Raw genomic sequence first — 17535 nt, 5'->3', positions numbered from 1 at the left:
AGTCTTCTGTGAACAGTGCATCCGTGCACTGTTCATGGACCCACAAATTTCACTTTTCAACCACTTTTTCATTAAAAATGGGTCCCGCGGTACTATTTACACATTTTAAAATTATTTTGCTACAGTGTTTTCAGTTTTCAGTTTTCAGTTTTCAGCAATAAGTTCTATCCAAACGGACCCATAATATCCCAAAGAAACCCACCAATCGCAATAGGGGAGGTCTTAGAATTACCATAATCTTTAGGGGCATTGCCATAATTCTCCCGATCATCTTTCCCACAAAACACGATTTGGCGCATTAACAAAATCTCCGCAAAAATCGTCCTCTTCCTGTCCCCTCCAAAAAAAAAAAACCTTTCACATTCATTCATTCACACTCTCACTCTCTCACTTCCTCTAAAACCCCAAAACCTTTCCCCTTTCATTTTCCCGCCATTTCTCGCTCCCCAAACACAGCTCGACGAAGAAGAAGAAGAAGATGAACACACTCTAGGGCATCTCTCCCCCTTCACTCTTAACTGCCACTCCATTTTCCATCGCTCTCGGAGAAAAATCGGGCGATGGTTACTTCGAGAGATGTACAGGAGATCGCCTCCAAGCTCTCCTCCGATAAAGCCAAAGCTCGCGAAGTAACTCTCCTTTTTCCTTTCCTTCCTCCATTTCTCTTTTTCTCTTCCCTCCATTCCGACGGAAAAGGAAAGAAAAATGAGTATTTCGTTTAAACAAAAAAAAAAATAACACGATAATGAAAATTGTTGACTGAACTTGAGACTAAGTTTAAACGATATGCGTTTATTTGATTAGTGTGTAATACCGAAATTTGAATTTCGTTGAATTTGTACATTTAATTTTGCTATTAGTTATAATACTGAAATGATTAGAGTGAATAGTTCAGTTATACGAAAACCCTATTGTTTGATTTTCCCTGTATTTTCTTGTTAACCAAACAGAGATTTAGTATACACATGTTTCTTCTTGATTTCATCCAGAAACCAAAAGAGAAAAAGAGAAATGTTACTGGTTGATACTGCATGTGCAAAAAAGTGATTTTAATGGCGGGTTCAAATTAGAACTAGTGACAGCTTATCACTTAGGATTTGCTATGAAATTATTGTGGATAGCACTTTTTGAAACCAAAAATGTGCCAAAAAAATATGAACTCAATGTGATACAAATTTTGATTTAGTTTCTATGTCTTGCTTGGTTATCAAAGTGATTTTTCGTGTAGGTTATTTGATACAATCTGCTTAGGGTAAAACTTTATGTGGATTTGATTTACTCCATTGTTTTATTTGGAAGAATGAGCATAATGCTCCATTCAAGTGAACCAGATTGCTTGGCTTTGTGAATGATTGATTTCATGGCTCAATAATCATAATCTGTGGTGTCTCATTATTTACTTCAGATTACCAAATGCATGTAACTCTATGTTTCTTTTTTGTTTAATTCATATTCTGAGTTTGTTGTATGTGTGTAGGAAGGGATAAAGTTGTTGAATACATGGTTAGAAGGAGAAAGATTGATTGCCTTTTGTAAATTTCTTGGTCAGAACACTGCAAATCTAAGACCTGATGATATCCCTCATTGTAAGATCGAATTTTAATCAGAATTACATGTATTTTTATGGGCATTGTGTAAAGAATTGTTGAAAGCAAAATTAAATGGTCTTGTTTTGATTCTGCAGCTGAGACATGGCCTTTTCTTGTTACTCTGCTGATTCAATGTACATCATTGGAAATATCCTCGAGCAAGAGAAAAGTGCCGAAATTGATATATGCAAAAACTCTTCGAATTGTTGTTCAACGGGCTGAAGATGCTAAATTTTCTGGTAGTTTTTGAATGACATAGTTGTTTATAGGGTTGATATTGATATTGATATTGAATGTATGTGTCTGATAATTTTTAGAAAACATATGTCTGCCTCATGTTTTACAGTTGCATGCTGAAACTTAGTTTCTAGTGGGTATTAAATTAACTTATTTATTTATATGCCATAAGTTTTTATTTGGAAACCACTCATCTTCTCATTGGAGTTATTTTCTACAATGCAAATCTTCTACTTTGGTGGAAACATGGTTAAATTGAAAACTTGTTATTAGTATGTAGCATTTTAATTAAGCCGATGATGAAGTCTAATAGATGGCTGTCAGTTTTTGGTTAACTGAAGCTCTGTTTTCTTGCTTAGAGAGCAGAGTGTAGGACTTCTTATTTGAATGTAACTTAGTTTATGCTGGTTTTCTTGTATGTAAATCAAAATCCAGTTATTAATTGTCATAATATCTTCCCATTCCTTTGCCAGTTTTCTCAGCAAAAAATGGAGGGATTGTTTAAAGAAAGAATTCTATATTGTACCATCCTGACATGATTGTTATTTATGAAGTTATTTGTATGCATTAATAGATATTATTTTTCTTGGAATTGACACTAGGAGATTTTGTTTGGGTTCTATCCTCATTTCAGGCAAAATGCTGCCTTTGTTATCTGCGGTTAAATCGCTTTCTAATCACATATGGGATGTCTTAAGCAATGTTCCAAGCTTTCAGTCTGAATATGGGGTTATTCTCCGGCATCTTTTGGCTGTTAGAGATTATCGTTTCCACATGAGAAAGCGCATATATTGCAGTGAGTTTTTCATTTAAATTATCATGAGGCAGACATGTCTCCTTCTAATTGTTAAATAATACAGTCATTAACAATCTTCTCTCTTTTTCTTATTCTGTTTTGGCAAGACTTGGTGCTTCTTTACATGGAGAAAGTGGAAACAAGTTTGGGTGAGAAGATTGATGGTCAATATAATCCCAAAGAGGAGGTCTTTCGATGCATCCTTACTCTCCAATCACTTTTGGAAAGTCCTCCTGGAGATTTCCCTAATACTTTTAGGGATGATATTATTAAGGGGTTTGTTGGGATTTTCTCTTACATAAGGTAAGTCATGAATTCACCCTGCTCCTGGTGAAAGGGAAAAAAAATAAAAATCATCTTGCTGCCCCCCACTATCCAAATTGAAATGATGTGCTTTTTTGTGATTTTTTTTGCTGATAGTGGTTGTGTACATGCTTTTTTCATTGTTTTTACTGTTTCAGGGATGAAGGAAAGATTTCACGCAAGCTTATTGAGTGTGTTAATACATTCTTGTTAAAGGATGGGCCAAATCTGGGCAGTCAATCCCTGGAAATCCATAATTCTGTGCAGCAATTTGTGTTCCGTTGTTGGTTGACAACCCATGATCGAGCACTTAAGGTTTCTTTATCTTATATTTTGTAATGATTTTACTTATCAAAAAAATATTTTGTATTGATTGTCTATTTTTATGGCTAAAGTAGAATTTTGGTCATTGAAATTTAGGATGGATTCTATTTTAGTCTCTAGATTTTAAAAAAGTTCTAATTTTGACCTTGACAAATTTGGGCAATGTAACTTCCATTCACATTGATGATGATGCCGTTATAAAAATTACTGACAAGCTATTGTTTATCGAATGGATGGAAGGCTTGCATCACTCAAAGTTAAAAATTTCAAGAATGAAATTGGAATTTTTTAAAATTTATGGAGCAAATTGGAAACTACTCTCTATTTCATGGACCAAAAATATGGTCTATGCATTCGACTGTTTCAAATTGTTTATATATATATATATATATATATATACACATTGCGCGTGTGTGTGTGTAATGTCCATACTTCGTTTTGTAGGATGCACTTATTCTATATGCCAGGTTACAACTAAATTTAACTAGAGGTGGTGCTGATGCGGGTTCTTTGGTAGATCAACTTTTGGATGTAATTTGTAAGGATCTAGATCAAAGCAATATATCCAGCACTGGTGTGCCTTGGTGAGTGTTCTTAACTTTCCGTTCCCTCTTTTTTTCTTTTCTTTGGTGTGTATTTATTGGTGGATTTTTTTGGTATTGATCTGATTAATGATTATTTATATATTCTTTGTTGTTCAGGAATGATGCCACTAAAGATGATAAATTTGGGACTTTAAATAGTTCACAATGTGGTTTGGCGGAACTTGCAGCTGTTGTATTTTATCGGGTAGTTATTTGACTCCTTCTGTATCTCGTACTTGTATTCAGTTAGCAAATGATGCTGTGTGATCCAATCGGATTTGTCTTTATCATAGATCTTCTTGTCAATCTGAAGGTTACATAAAGTAACTTCAAGGACTGTTGCCAACCCCTTTGTGTTGGCTAATTTAGTGTGGTTTTAGGTGGTACAGTGTTGTAAAAAAGTGCCCGTTGGCCATGTATAATTTTTGCTTACTTTATTTGTTTGATTTCATATTTCAAACAATTTACCAATCATGTCATTATATATATATATATGTATGTATGTATGTACGTATATCTCAACTCCTTATTATCTTTTGTTTGGATACTTTGGAGAATTAGACAACCTGAGAAAAGTTAAGAGTAATGCTTGTTTCAGTCTAGTTACTCCCCAGCTTATCTACTAAGGTAAATTTTTTTAAAGTCTCACTTTTTTTCTTCCTCCCCTGCCCCCTTCTGTTTATGGGTGTAGCTGTACTTTTACGTACCTTATTTTTTAATCTATAAGCCAAGAAAATAAGCTACCCCAAATCCTTATTATTATTATTATTATTATTATTATTACTGTTGTTCTTATCATTATTATTGTTTTCCTTTATTTTTTTTTGTGGTGGGAGAGAAGCCCTGGTTACCGGCTAATATGATTTCACTCCACAGGCGTGTATTGGCACAGCCAAAGCACCATCAACTCAAAAGCGCCTTAAGAGGGAGCATGCTTCTGCCCATCTAAAAGAGGCTCTCATGAAAGGAAAATGGCTATGGTAAGTTTTAAGACTGATTGGTATGAAGTTCTGTGCTGTTTAATATTTCTTTGGACCTATTGTCTGCAGATAGATATTAATCAAAGTTCTATTCATCTTCCAATGTCACTCATATTACTGTGGATAATTAGTGATTAATATAGTATTGATTCATGCGTACTTTATTGGATGTCATGATGTGCTATATGGAATAAATAATATTTGGATACAAATGGAAAATTTCTTCCTATCTATATGTTCTTCCCACTCTACAAATTTGTATTTAGTAAAATTTGGTATTGGAAACATGTTGACTTAAAATAAGAGAAGATGGATGAAGCCAATGAGCTATAGCTTAACTGGCACTTCCTTTTCCCATAATAATGGGATGGAGGGTGAGGTTATGGGTTCAAGAGTGAGACCCACTAAGTGCATGTGTCACCTTTAAAAAATTGAAGAAGATGATGAATTCCGTCATCAAGTAATTTCTTTTTATTTTAGGTGAATAGTAATGTGTCTTAACTTTCGTTTTGGTCCTTTTGTTTTGGAGAAGAAAGGTTGACATCGTGATCATGAGATTACAATGCTCTGTAAGGGTTGGCTTTGAAGAGGAATTGTCTGTTGTCTTATAAGAAGATCTACACATGAGGAATGTTTGGAGAAAATAGTTTCCATAAGTTTTTTAGTCTTTTGAATAAAGTGGAGAAGTGCTTTTAGAGTTCAAAGAAGGATTTGCAAATAAAATCATCATTGTCCCCCATTTATGCATAACAAAAATGTCTATGTATGTCAGTTAATTGAGTGGCATGTCCCAAGCACAATTATGATTAAACCTTTTGAATATCAGTTTATGAAATTAAGCATTCATGCATGCTTTTCTTATTTTTTATTTTTTATAGACAATTGATGCTTGTCAATAATTGGCTTGGATTTTCATGTTCTCTGACATACTAGATCCAGTGTAACAGAGTTACAAAACCAAATATATATATACATGGCCCATGTCTCATATACCTGCTGTTATCTTTTTTTTTTAGAGGATAATTCAGTGAAAATTTTATCACCACAAGAACAGAGAAATACAAAGGTAGAAAGACCCCTTAGGGAACTCAAAGAACCTAATCCAGATCAAACTACAATCATACAGAGCACAAAACCACGCAATCTATATTATCCACCAGTGATTTGGCATTGCATGGATCATACCTAGAGTGATTCCAGACTTGCTCTTTGGCTGGTGGAATTGGTTGGGGAAGCATTCATCTAACATCTGGAATTTAGTCCCATTGTGTTTATTTTGGTGATTTTGGAAGGATCGGAATCGGCGAACCTTCGAGGATTTGGATAATTCTAGAGATCAGATGCTTGCTTCTTTTAGTGGAACTCTTTTCGATTGGTCTAGGGCTTGGGGGCTCAAGTCTAGTGATTCTCTCCCTTCTTTTCTTAGCTCTCTTCTTTTTTGTAATTAATTTGCTGTTTGGTTTCTTTCAGCTTTTTTGTTCTTTTGTTCTTTTTTGTATTTCTTGGTGTGTTTTGTGCTTTTTATGCATCACCTTTTCGTGTATATATCATTCTTACTTATCAAAAAAAAAAAAATTACCCACCAGCTCACAGGAGAAGAAGCACCCAATCAAAACAGAGTTTACACTACTAAAATTCAAAAAACACATCAGGTCTGCTAGTGAGGTAGACACTCCCTTTGGTTATGATGATAAGCTATTACACAATAAAAGCCCCAATTGGAGGCAAGAATGCTACTATTAGAGGCTTGAATCTGGAGCTTAGCCTCCATTCTTCCTCTGACATCCCTTTCAATGCATTTGATCATCTGGTCTTCTGTTTATTGCTCCCTCCATGATTTGCAGAGTTACTATAGTTTTTAATTCTTTACTACAACATGTAGATGTTAGTACTACTTGGAAATGTATGAAACAAAATTGCCTAAATAAATGGCTGAGTATTTTAGGCTGTGTTTGTTTGGGTGTAAAATATTTTCCGGGTGTAAAATATTTTTCGGGTGTAAAATAATTTCAGGTGAAAATATTTTCGAGAAAAGAAAATATTTTTAGGTGTTTGGTGGCATTTTAAAAAATACTTTGAAAAATATTTTCAGGTGTTTGGTTGTGTCCTTGAAAATATTATAAAAAACACATTTTCTCCTTATTGCTCACATTTTCTCAGCTTCCAATCAATATATAAAAATCCTTTCTCAGAGAAACACAGAACAAACAAAACCAAAAAAAAAAAATCATCAAATCCGGGAGAGAAGAAGGAAGAGAGAAAGAGGAGAGATCGTGCAATCGAAGGCGAAGGCTTTGATCGCGCGATCGACGGCGAAGGTGAGACACGCGGCGGAGGTTCGATCGCGCGATGGACAGCAAAGGCGAGATCGCGCGGCAGGGATCGATCTTTGCTTGATCGCGCAGCGTTGGATCGATCTTTGCTTGATCGGCGGTGAGAGGCACAACCCGAACAGTGAGATTGCACGGTGTTGAGTCGATCTTGGTTTGGTTCTTTTTTTTTTTCCTGGAAATGGTTTGAAGGTAATGGTTTGGAGATGGGTTTTTCTGGAAATGGTTTGGAGATGGGTTTTTCTAGAGATGGGTTTTGGACCGTGGGAAATGGTTTGGAGATGGGTTTTTCTGGAAATAGTTTGGAGATGGGTTTTGGATCGTGTGAGGAGTGTGCTCGAGCTCTTTGGTGTGGTTTCCGGAAATTGTTTGAAGGTAAAATAAAATTGTAAATGATTTTCCGTCGGAAGGGGCGTATTTTCCGGTCAAACCGTAAATGATTTTCCGTTGACCAAATTTTCCGTGGATGCGAAACACACGTAAACGCGTAAAATGATTTCCTGAAAGAGTTTTCAGTCCAAACAAACGCAGCGTTAATGGTAAATTTTTATTACACACTTTTTAGTGTACATTTTGCACAAACAATGTGCATAATTTCACACATGTTGTCCACATTTTTTAAGCATGTCCATACTTGACACATGAAACAGGTGATGTATGCGGACAATGTACACTAATCAGTTTGCAATAATTAATGCCCTATATGAAAAGACCAAATTTAAAACTAGTTTTTGGTTGGAATATGTATGTGAAAAAGCCTAAATTTAAAAACTTGTTGTCACTTCTCAAAAAAAAAAAAAAAAAAAACTTGTTTTGAAAGAACTAACTCTAAAACTATCTTTTTTTTATGGAAATGTGTTTGCTCCAATTTAAATGAAAATGGGTGAAATTTATAACTGGTTATATAGTTCCTAATTAGCAGGATTCTAATCTATGGCATCTCAAAACACGTTCTTAAAGTATTTTTTCTTTCCCCATCCCAGCCCTTAAGTATATATAAATTTCAAAGAAGACATGTATGTGTATAAGATCTAAAGATTACCACAAATAAGAAACAAAAGCAGATTCTGTCATCCACCACAAGTTCTTCAATAACAAAATGTAAAGAAATTATTTGAAAGCCCAAAGAACAAGTAATTTTACCTTCAATTTGACACAAATTTTTGTGTTAGAAGCTTTGTTGTTTGTTTCTTTGTGGATAAAGCAAGATGTATGCATTGGCATTTGTTTGATAGGTATGTAAAGCAGCCTTCAGCTTTTACTTAATCAAAAGCATTATGAAATGAATCTCTATGACTATAACTATGACAGAAATCCCTCCTTATAAGTTTATGTTAAGTTACTGATTGTCCAAAAAAATTAAGTTGTTAGGAAATGGTGCATTTAATCATATAGTCTAACACTCCCCCTTCATGTGTGGGCCTAAATTGCCCTTGTTAGGTGGGGCCCTACATGTGATTTTATTTTATTTTTTTATTTTTAATGGGAGGTAAGATGGAGACAAGATTTGGATGTAGGACCTCTTGCTTTGATACAATGTTAAGTTATTGATTGTTCCAAAAGCTTAAGTTGTTAGGAAATGGGGAATTTACTCATTTAATCTAACAGATTAAAATACCTAGGTTGTTAAGAACTTTTATTCTCTATAACCATGTAAAATTGAAATCCTATGTTGTAAATTTTGCAAGTATCTTTTGATGTTCATAATTACTTTCTATTAATTAATGTGACATCCTGTGATTTTTATATTTGGGTGGTTGTGGATGATTGGCATGAACTAAGTTTCATTGATGTACTTGGGTTGGACAAATATGATATATGTTGCTTTGATCTATTCTTATTTGATCATATGCTTGTATCATTGACAAAGTTCTTTAGGACATTTTTTGATTTGGTTCTGCATGCATTTATTGGTTTATGTGCAGATGTATGTGCTCATTAACATTTTTTTTCCTCTCTTTTTATACACTTCTGGATATTAATGTGAAAGGGATGTACTACAGGAATGCTGCATTCTGTTATCTTACTCACAACTACAACAACCGCATTAGTAAGGATCTTTTGGTCTACTGGTTCAAGGGCATATGTTCAAACTTTGAAAGGTGATTCTATGCATATTATAGATAGCGTTGATTGTGATCTGCTCTAGTTTTTATTAGATTTATTGTCTCTTTTATGTTTCTCTTTTAACAGGTTTAATGTTATTGCTTTTGAAAAAAATACTGCATATAGGGTTGAAATAAGAACAGAGAATTGCTAGGGTCTTCTCTGTTTCTAATAGTTACCACTTCCATTTTATCTTCTTCCGAATTATTGTCACATTTAATACTCTGGAAATGTGTAATTTTCTGGTTACTAATAATCAAATCTTTAGTTTATATGCCTTTTTTTTTCTTCTTTTAGTTTTCTTTGTATTTGTCCTTAATTATTGTTTTTCAAACTCATACACAAACTCCTTAATTTCATGATCTTTAATGGATGAAAATCTACACCAATTTAATTGTGCTCACCTTTGGTAAGAAAGGTTGTGTATCTCTGTATTAATCAATTAGTTGAGTGGCACGTGCCCATGCATGCACAGTTCTAATAAAACCTGTTGAGCATCTATGTGTGAAATTGCATCTGTGCAGGCTTGTTTACATAATTTATGCTTGACAATAAATTGGTTAGGATTTTTTTTTTGTTCTGACATGCTGGATTTAGTGTAAAACAGTTACAAACCCACATTTTATGCATTCCCAAACCCGAAGCCCTACTTGTTATCATGAATAAGAATTTGAGCTGTTTTAGTTCTGTTCTTTATTGGACTGACACGTGGGAATATATTGCAGAATTTTGAATGATGCAAACATGGGGCATGATTATGATGGTTTGCTGTGGACTCTACGGTACATGCCCTGATTAAGTGTAACCATACATTACTGTTTATTTAAAATTATGTTTCTTTAGCACATGCTAGTAATACTGTGAGGATTGCGTGCTTTAGGTTTCAATATTAAAAAGTGTTAGTTCACCCCCATTGTAACGTTCATATGTCTGCATCAGTGTTTATTGTTGGTTTGGCTTTGCATGCATAGATATGGCTTATCCCCTTCTTCCCTTAGAGCTCATATGTATATTTACTTGCATTAAAAGGAGTTTGCAGGAACTCTCTTCTGTACTGCTGCTTCCGGATTCAAAGGGGGAGATATCATCTGTATCATCTTCTACTTTGACTGAGGTATTTGATTAATATTTTTTTTCTCCAGCCTCTTTCTTGAATGTATCTTTAACAGACAGCACCTGAAGTGCAGACTTTATCACTTTCAGTTATTTTTTTAATAATTAAAATGGTTAGGGTTTTTAAGTACTGTTAATTTAGAGGTGTTGGGAAATTGTTGGAGAATCAGGGAAAGAAATTAGGGTGGGATTGTTGGTTCATTTGTTTGAGGGGTTTGTCACAATTTTGAATAGTTAAATGGTGAATAATTGCAGCAATTAGGAATAGTTGAAGAAGAAATCCAATTCCCTATCCTCTAGACTGAATGACACTTCTAGCCCGCATAGATGGGACGGTGGGTAAGGTCATGGATTCAATAGTTACCTGATTTTTCCTTTGGGCTAGGTCTATCTTTTTACGTTCTCTGGGCATTGTAGAGTTCTATAAATTTCTTGAAGGGATCCTCTTGTGCACTTTTGTGTAGTTGAGTTCCTCTCTTTTTGCAAGAAATGTTTTTAGGTATCACAAAATTATAATTGCTATTAATGAACATATATGTCTTCTATATTGCTCTAATTAATATTGTTATCATCATATTGAACTAAAAACTGATTTTTTTTTGGGAGAAAATTTTGCAGTTTGACTGTAGTTGGCAAGTAATATGGAGTTGTCTCATGCATGGATTACCAATGTTCAGCTCAGTAACTGCAGTTGTAAGTTTTGTTTACGGAATCTTCTTTCGTATTGTCAATATAGCTGTTGTAAGTTCAGTTTGTACAATCATCTTTGGTAGTGTCAATTATCTTTGATAGTGTCAATCTTCTTTGGTAGTCACAGTATAAGCTATTGAGGGTTCGAGTTCTTGTATATTTCAACTTATTTTTTGTTTTTGAGCAACTTAAATTTTCACTCAACTTAACTCTTTTTTTATTTGTTTGTTTTTTTCTGTGTCCTTTTATTTTTATAAATAAGTTATGCCTTACTGAATTATAGTTATGATGATAGACAACCTTCTCTGGTTTGTTGACAGTAAGAAATAAATAGCCTAAGAGATCTAATTGTTGGGAAATTTACTAACATAGCCTGCAAGTTTTTTCTGATTGTTTGTTTGAGTGCCACTTTAATGTTCATTTTAATTTCCATGCAGGTTGATGCTGCTTTGGTGCTTCTTGGAAACATAATTTCATATGTGAGTGCCAGAATGTGTATCCCTTAGACTATGTTCTCACACTTTATTTGCTTTATTTTTTTTTCTAAACAATTAGGCGATGCCTTCTATAATAGTCCATTTACACCAAGGTACATACTTTTGTTCTGAAATTGTTTTTATGTCACCTATTCTTCTTTCCAGGATTTAATAAACACATATATCATACCTCAAGACATATGGGATCTTAGGTTATTTAAGAGAATGCCATCTGCGTAAGTGCATTTTACTTTGATTACATGTCAGTGGAAACTGATTCTCCATGCTTGCTTCATTATAGTCTTTTAAATAGAGGAACTAAGGAGAAAACATTTGCATTGCTCAGGACGTTTGTATGTTTTGTCAATTTTAGTTGGCTGTTTGATTTATGTGATATGTGCAGTAAAGACATTTTTGCTAGGTACAAATGTGCATGTAAGCACTCATAAATTGTTGGTTTTCCATTAAGTGGCAGTCACCATATTATGTTTTATTCTTGTGCAAGATAGAATTTGTTAGCATGATGCACTCATTTTAAAGGTGGAGGGTTGAAATTTCCACCTGGGATGTGTTTACAGCTTATATCAACAGTTAACTAATCAACCTTTTAATTTTCGTGGTTTCATTCTAGAATTATTGTATTGGACCTTTGTTAACATTGTGACATATTTTGTCAGTTGTAGCCTTTTGTTATTTCTCAAACTCTTATCTCTTGAGGAAATTTTGCGTCGGGAATAGAGTGAAACTTCTGAGCCATCCTGGGGAGGGCAGATGACAGAACTAGTTGGTGACTTGGTGATTGACTTTTGGATTGATAAGTTTCCCAAATTGCATCTGTTTGTCCATCTTTGTTAAAACCGAACTGTCATAGAATATCTAATAGTTCAAAACTTTTTCCTTCACACACTAGTTACTGGCAAGTGTTATTCTTCATTGATTTGGCAAATTTCCCATGTAGATATTAATGAGAAAACATAAATGCATGATTGTAGATGTTAGTGTATATTGTTTCTATCTATTCTATTTATTATGTGGATTTATCTAATTATGTTTATAATTTTTTTTAGGTCTGTTTTGTACTTCATTTCATGTTACTTTTCAAGGAAAGGTTGTCAAGTAAGTGACATAAGCTGGCGTCTCTTGGATTTTTCTTGTCCATTATCTGGCTTATATTTGACTTAAGTTTGTTGAGATGGGTGATTTTGTCTTTATACATTAGATGAATATCATTAGCATTTTCTTTGGGAGGGGGGGTTTTGGGCAGAAAGAAGAGGAACAGGGAGGAATATAGAGTATAGTGTTTGCCTCTTGTAGATTTTTGAGGAAGGAAAGGGAGGAATTTGGAAGGAGAAACCCACCCATTATGGTTTCCTATCCTTTCATCCCATAATCGAGCGAATTGGGACAGGTTGAAATGTCTTTTAATGAAACTATGTGTTTCCAAAAATATAGCTAAACCAAAAAGAAAGAAAGGTGGGTGTAACAAGGCTTCAAAGAAAGCCCCTATCCTTTCCTCTACTTTATCTTCTACACATGTAAAAAGGAGTGATAGACTCCTTTACTTTGCATTAACTATCCCTCTAAATACTCTTAAATAATTTATAGGTGAAACAAATGAACATGCAAAAGTATTAGTCACAACTCTTGCTGGCCCGAACTGAATTAAGCATGTTACTAGTAGTATATAAGCTAGGAGAAAATTATTAATTTTTACCCTACACACTTCCCTGTAATAACATGGTATTAGAAGCACAACACACCTCCCACCACCCACCATTGCCAACTCTGACATTCCACATTGCCAGTGACCACATCCTTTGTATTTTATCTTCCAGGATCTTTTGTATTTTGTCTTCCAGGATCTCTTGATTGGGAGGAAGACTTGGGGTGGACATGAGTTTGGTGGACTCTACTATCTTGATGCTTGTGACTCCCAGTTAGCAACACTTAGGGCTGTCCAGACCCGACTGGAGCCCGACAACCTGGCAAAACTGCCCGACCCCGACCCGATTCCGGCCCGAACTGGAGGTCCAGTTGGTCGGCGGCGGGTTTCCGTTCTCAAAAACCGACACCGGCGGGTCGAGAGGCGGGTTTGCATCTCCAAAACCTGAGCAACCTGAACCCGACCGGAGCTACAAAAAAATCCGTCCAAAACTCCAAATCCTACAAAAACAAGCTAGATCCGGCGAGATCTCGACCAGATCTGGCGAGATCTTGATCAGATCCGGCTAGATCTGGTGGGATTTAGCCAGATCCGGCCAAATTCCAGCAATTTCTAGCCAAAAAAATGCAGATTTCAGAAAAAAAAAATCCAGTTTCCGGTGCGTTTTTTCTAGTTTCCGGCGATTTTTTCCAGATTTCGGCGACAATTCTAGATTCCAGCGATTTTTTTTTTTTTTTTAAAATTCCGGCAACCGACCAGCCCGGCTGACGCTAACCATCACCCGAAACCGAACCGACTGATTTTTCTGGCTGTCGGTTTCGGGTTACTCCGCCCTCCACCCGCCGCCGGCGGGTCGGGTCCGGGTTGGGTCGAAAACCGACCTGGCCTGACCCGTGGACACCCCTAGCAACACTTGAATAATCTACTTCTCCTCTTCAGCATCAATGTCGCCTTGATCGGCCTTCTCTTCAGATTGTAAAGTTGTTGGTTCCTTTATGTTGTTGAGTCTTTAGTCCTTACAGTATGAAGCATGTGATGCAGGACAACTAGAACAAAACTAAAACAACAATAAAATAAAGGATATGACCTAGGAGTCAGCACCTAGGCCTTGCTTGGAGTCAGCACCAAGCGGGAAAACCACTAGGAGTCAGCACCAAGCGGGAAAACCACTAGGAGTCAGCACCTAGGGTGGACCTGGAGTCAACACCAGACCAAAGAAAGACCAAATGACCATTTTTTTCATTCATCAAAATATCAACTATTTCCTCAAGGAGTACAATAGGTTGCTTATAAAGGATTGCTAAACCCTAGTTCTAATTGGCTAGGAAACCCTAATTGCCTAATTACAAAAATAACCTTGTTTTCAAATTAAAATACTAATAGCCTAATAAACTTCTAGGACCTAAAACATAAAAATACAATTGATTTGCAAACATAAATAATATTAAATAATAATTTTCTTGCATCTCCCGCATCATTCTCCTGTGGTTGGAGAAAACTCGACCTCGAGTTCTAAAGCATTGAAGAATTAGGAAGCTGACAAGTAACACTTGCTTCCAGTCTCGAATCACCTTAGGGAGCATAAAGAAAAGAAAAACCTTGAATTCCACCATGTCAAATTCTTCTGGAATAACAAAATCAATGTGTGAAATCAACATAATCTTTCTTGAACCATTGGAAGCACTACGTTATCCACTTTCTCCACTTTAGTAAACTGTTTGTCTTCATGCACCATGGAAGGTTGATCAAAAGCAGATTCATTAGCTTCCAATATCACATCATGTTCACCCTCTAACATAATACTCTCTTTAGAAACCATCCCTTCACCTTGCTGCTCTTCAATAGATTCATTTCCTTGCACGCATGTTAAAGCAACACTTGTCGAGGCATGTACGTCTGTGGCAACATTAGGCTTTGGTGTTGCTTGAGGACGCTCCACGCCCAAGAGATCATCATCAATGTTGTCTTCTATGGGGGCAACAATAAGTTCATCGTGATCAATTATCCTTAGTTTCCCAATTGAATCGGTGTGAGTCTTCATTTGCTTAATCTGAGCAATCCTGTCTTGAACATCTTTCATGAGCTTTATAGATAATTCCTTGATAGATTGTTCAAAAGTGCGCTGAGGACGTGAAATGGAATGACAATTCATCGTATTTGCTTCAACTTGAAAAGTACCACATTGAGATTGGGGTAGATACTTAGCTCGAAAGTATGGTGACAAATACTCATCACAAAGCTTTTCTTCCATATCTTCCCACACACTAATTGCAGGTTCATAGTTTGGATAGCGGAAATATTCAAACTTCTCCCAAAACATTTGTGCTCCACCTCTTAACTTCAACTTTGCATACCTAACCTTTTTGTTATCTGCCCAATTTGCTTGCTCAAAGAATTGCTCTATCCCATTCATCCAGTTGACAAAATCCCACGGATCAGTTTTACAACCATCAAAATAAGGTGCTTCGGATATTACCATAAAAATAGTGCTTTAACAAATAGTTGGAGGTTGGAACAAGAACCTGGGTTGCTGTGATGTTTTCTGGACAGATCGTTGGAAAAGGCTTCTAAGACTATTCTCTCAAATAGGTGCTGGGACTGGGCTGGTTGACAGGTTTGGATTTCGTGGGCTGGGTCTTTCTTCTTCTTCTTTCTTTTTTTTTTTTTTTTTTTTGCATAATAAGAAAATTCACTAAAAGAAACTTAAGGCATTACAGACTTAAAAAAGAAATTCATACGGCATACTCTAAAAGAAATTCAAACCACAAACTTAAAAAGAAAGACAACAGAAACTAAAGAGAAAGGGCGGCGGAGCAAGCATGAAGCGGCGTTGGAGTCAACGGTGGAGAGGCGGTTTGGGCTCATCGGCGTCGCGATCAGCGGTGCTCGATGGTGCAGATCGGAGCTCGCTCGTCAGACTGCGGTGATGGAACCGGCAAAGCATGAAGCGGCATGGTGGAGAGGTGTTGACGGTGAGTCGGCGTAGGTGGTTCTCCGCGGCGCGAATCTGGTATGGACGTCGGCGGCTCTCGTTTTCAAACTCCTCTGTCTCTGGTCTGGTGGCTGGCTTTTCTGGCAACTGGTGTGGTGCTTCAACGGTGGCCAAGATTGGCAGATGGGGTTTGTTGGTTTTTGGGTCAAAGGGCTTTGGTTGTCTTTTGGTGGCTTGATATGTGTGGATATTGAGAGATGGTTTTCTGTTGTTGGTTTGGCAGAGATGTTGTGAAGGGATTTTGAAGGTGGTGTGATGGCTGGAGTTCTGGTGGTGGAAAATATACGGTGAAAGCTTTTTTTTTTCGGTTCTGGATTGACTGTGATGATGCTTCAAACAGATCGGTGTTTGCTTTGATACCAAAATTGATGCAGGACAACCAGAACAAAACTAAAACAACAATAAAATAAAGGATATGACCTAAGAGTCAGCACCTAGGCCTTGCTTGGAGTCAGCACCAAGCAGGAAAACCACTAGGAGTCAGCACCTAGGGTGGACCTAGATTCAGCACCAGACCAAAGAAAGACCAAACGGCCATTTTTTTCATTCATCAAAATATCAACTATCTTCTCAAGGAGTACAATAGGTTGCTTATAAAGGATTGCTAAACCCTAGTTCTAATTGGCTAGGAAACCCTAATTGCCTTATTACAAAAATAACTTTGCTTCCAAATTAAAATACTAATAGCCTAATAAACTACTAGGACCTTAAACATAAAAATACAATTGACTTGCAAACATAAATAATATTAAATAATAATTTTTTTGCATCTCCCGCATCGGCATGTCAGTTAAGCAAGCACCATCGAGTGCTCTTTTCCATATGAATGTTACAAAAATGTATTGGTGTGATGCAGTATTGGCAGCTTGTTATCATATCAACAGTATGCTTTCCACTGTTTTTGATTGTCAGATTCCTTTAATTGTGCTGTCTCTTGACACACACTTGTTCCGTAAAACTCCAAAGATTTTTGAGTGTGTTTGTATGTTTGCATTTTAGGTCTAGGGGGTGACTAACTTGATTTTTGATCTCCTAAGTGTATTTTTCTTGAGTACTCTTGTACTCAGAAGGGATACAAGTGTTATTTCCTTTCACTTCATTGTCACTTTGTTAGAGTTGATGTCATCTTTCTTGAGTCTACTTCATATTATTCATCTCCTTCCTCTATGAGGGTTAGTCCTCCTCTGTGTTTTCCTTGATTGCCTCCATCGCCTCCTTCACTAGCATTGATAGTTCTTTGGCCACAACGCTTGAAAAGCCATTACAAGTGTTATGAGTGATATATATGCTTGGAAAAAATTATTTATAATGTTTAGAAACATCATATAAACGAAATGTCTTGTCTTAGGGTA

At 36.1% G+C, this 17535-nt stretch overlaps 1 protein-coding gene across 1 annotated transcript in view; it reads left to right on the top strand.

The window, feature by feature from the left end:
- The first annotated feature begins 354 nt into the window (after positions 1-354).
- The window catches only part of LOC142631774 (serine/threonine-protein kinase ATM), a 60571-nt gene continuing 43390 nt past the window's right edge, over positions 355-17535 (top strand). The window contains exons 1-16 of the mRNA XM_075806087.1: positions 355-629; positions 1478-1586; positions 1685-1828; positions 2461-2622; positions 2730-2925; positions 3084-3240; positions 3694-3833; positions 3951-4038; positions 4710-4813; positions 9147-9245; positions 9975-10031; positions 10279-10363; positions 10981-11055; positions 11490-11531; positions 11694-11764; positions 12596-12644. Coding sequence (XP_075662202.1) covers positions 561-629; positions 1478-1586; positions 1685-1828; positions 2461-2622; positions 2730-2925; positions 3084-3240; positions 3694-3833; positions 3951-4038; positions 4710-4813; positions 9147-9245; positions 9975-10031; positions 10279-10363; positions 10981-11055; positions 11490-11531; positions 11694-11764; positions 12596-12644 — 1647 coding nt within the window. The 5' untranslated portion in view covers positions 355-560. The remainder of the gene's footprint in view (positions 630-1477; positions 1587-1684; positions 1829-2460; positions 2623-2729; positions 2926-3083; positions 3241-3693; positions 3834-3950; positions 4039-4709; positions 4814-9146; positions 9246-9974; positions 10032-10278; positions 10364-10980; positions 11056-11489; positions 11532-11693; positions 11765-12595; positions 12645-17535) is intronic.

This window comes from Castanea sativa, chromosome 4 (genome assembly GCF_040712315.1).
Source record: "Castanea sativa cultivar Marrone di Chiusa Pesio chromosome 4, ASM4071231v1".
NCBI classification, from domain to species: Eukaryota; Viridiplantae; Streptophyta; class Magnoliopsida; order Fagales; family Fagaceae; genus Castanea; species Castanea sativa.
The sequence above is the reverse complement of the archived record's forward strand: the minus strand, read 5'-3'. Positions and strand labels throughout refer to the sequence as shown.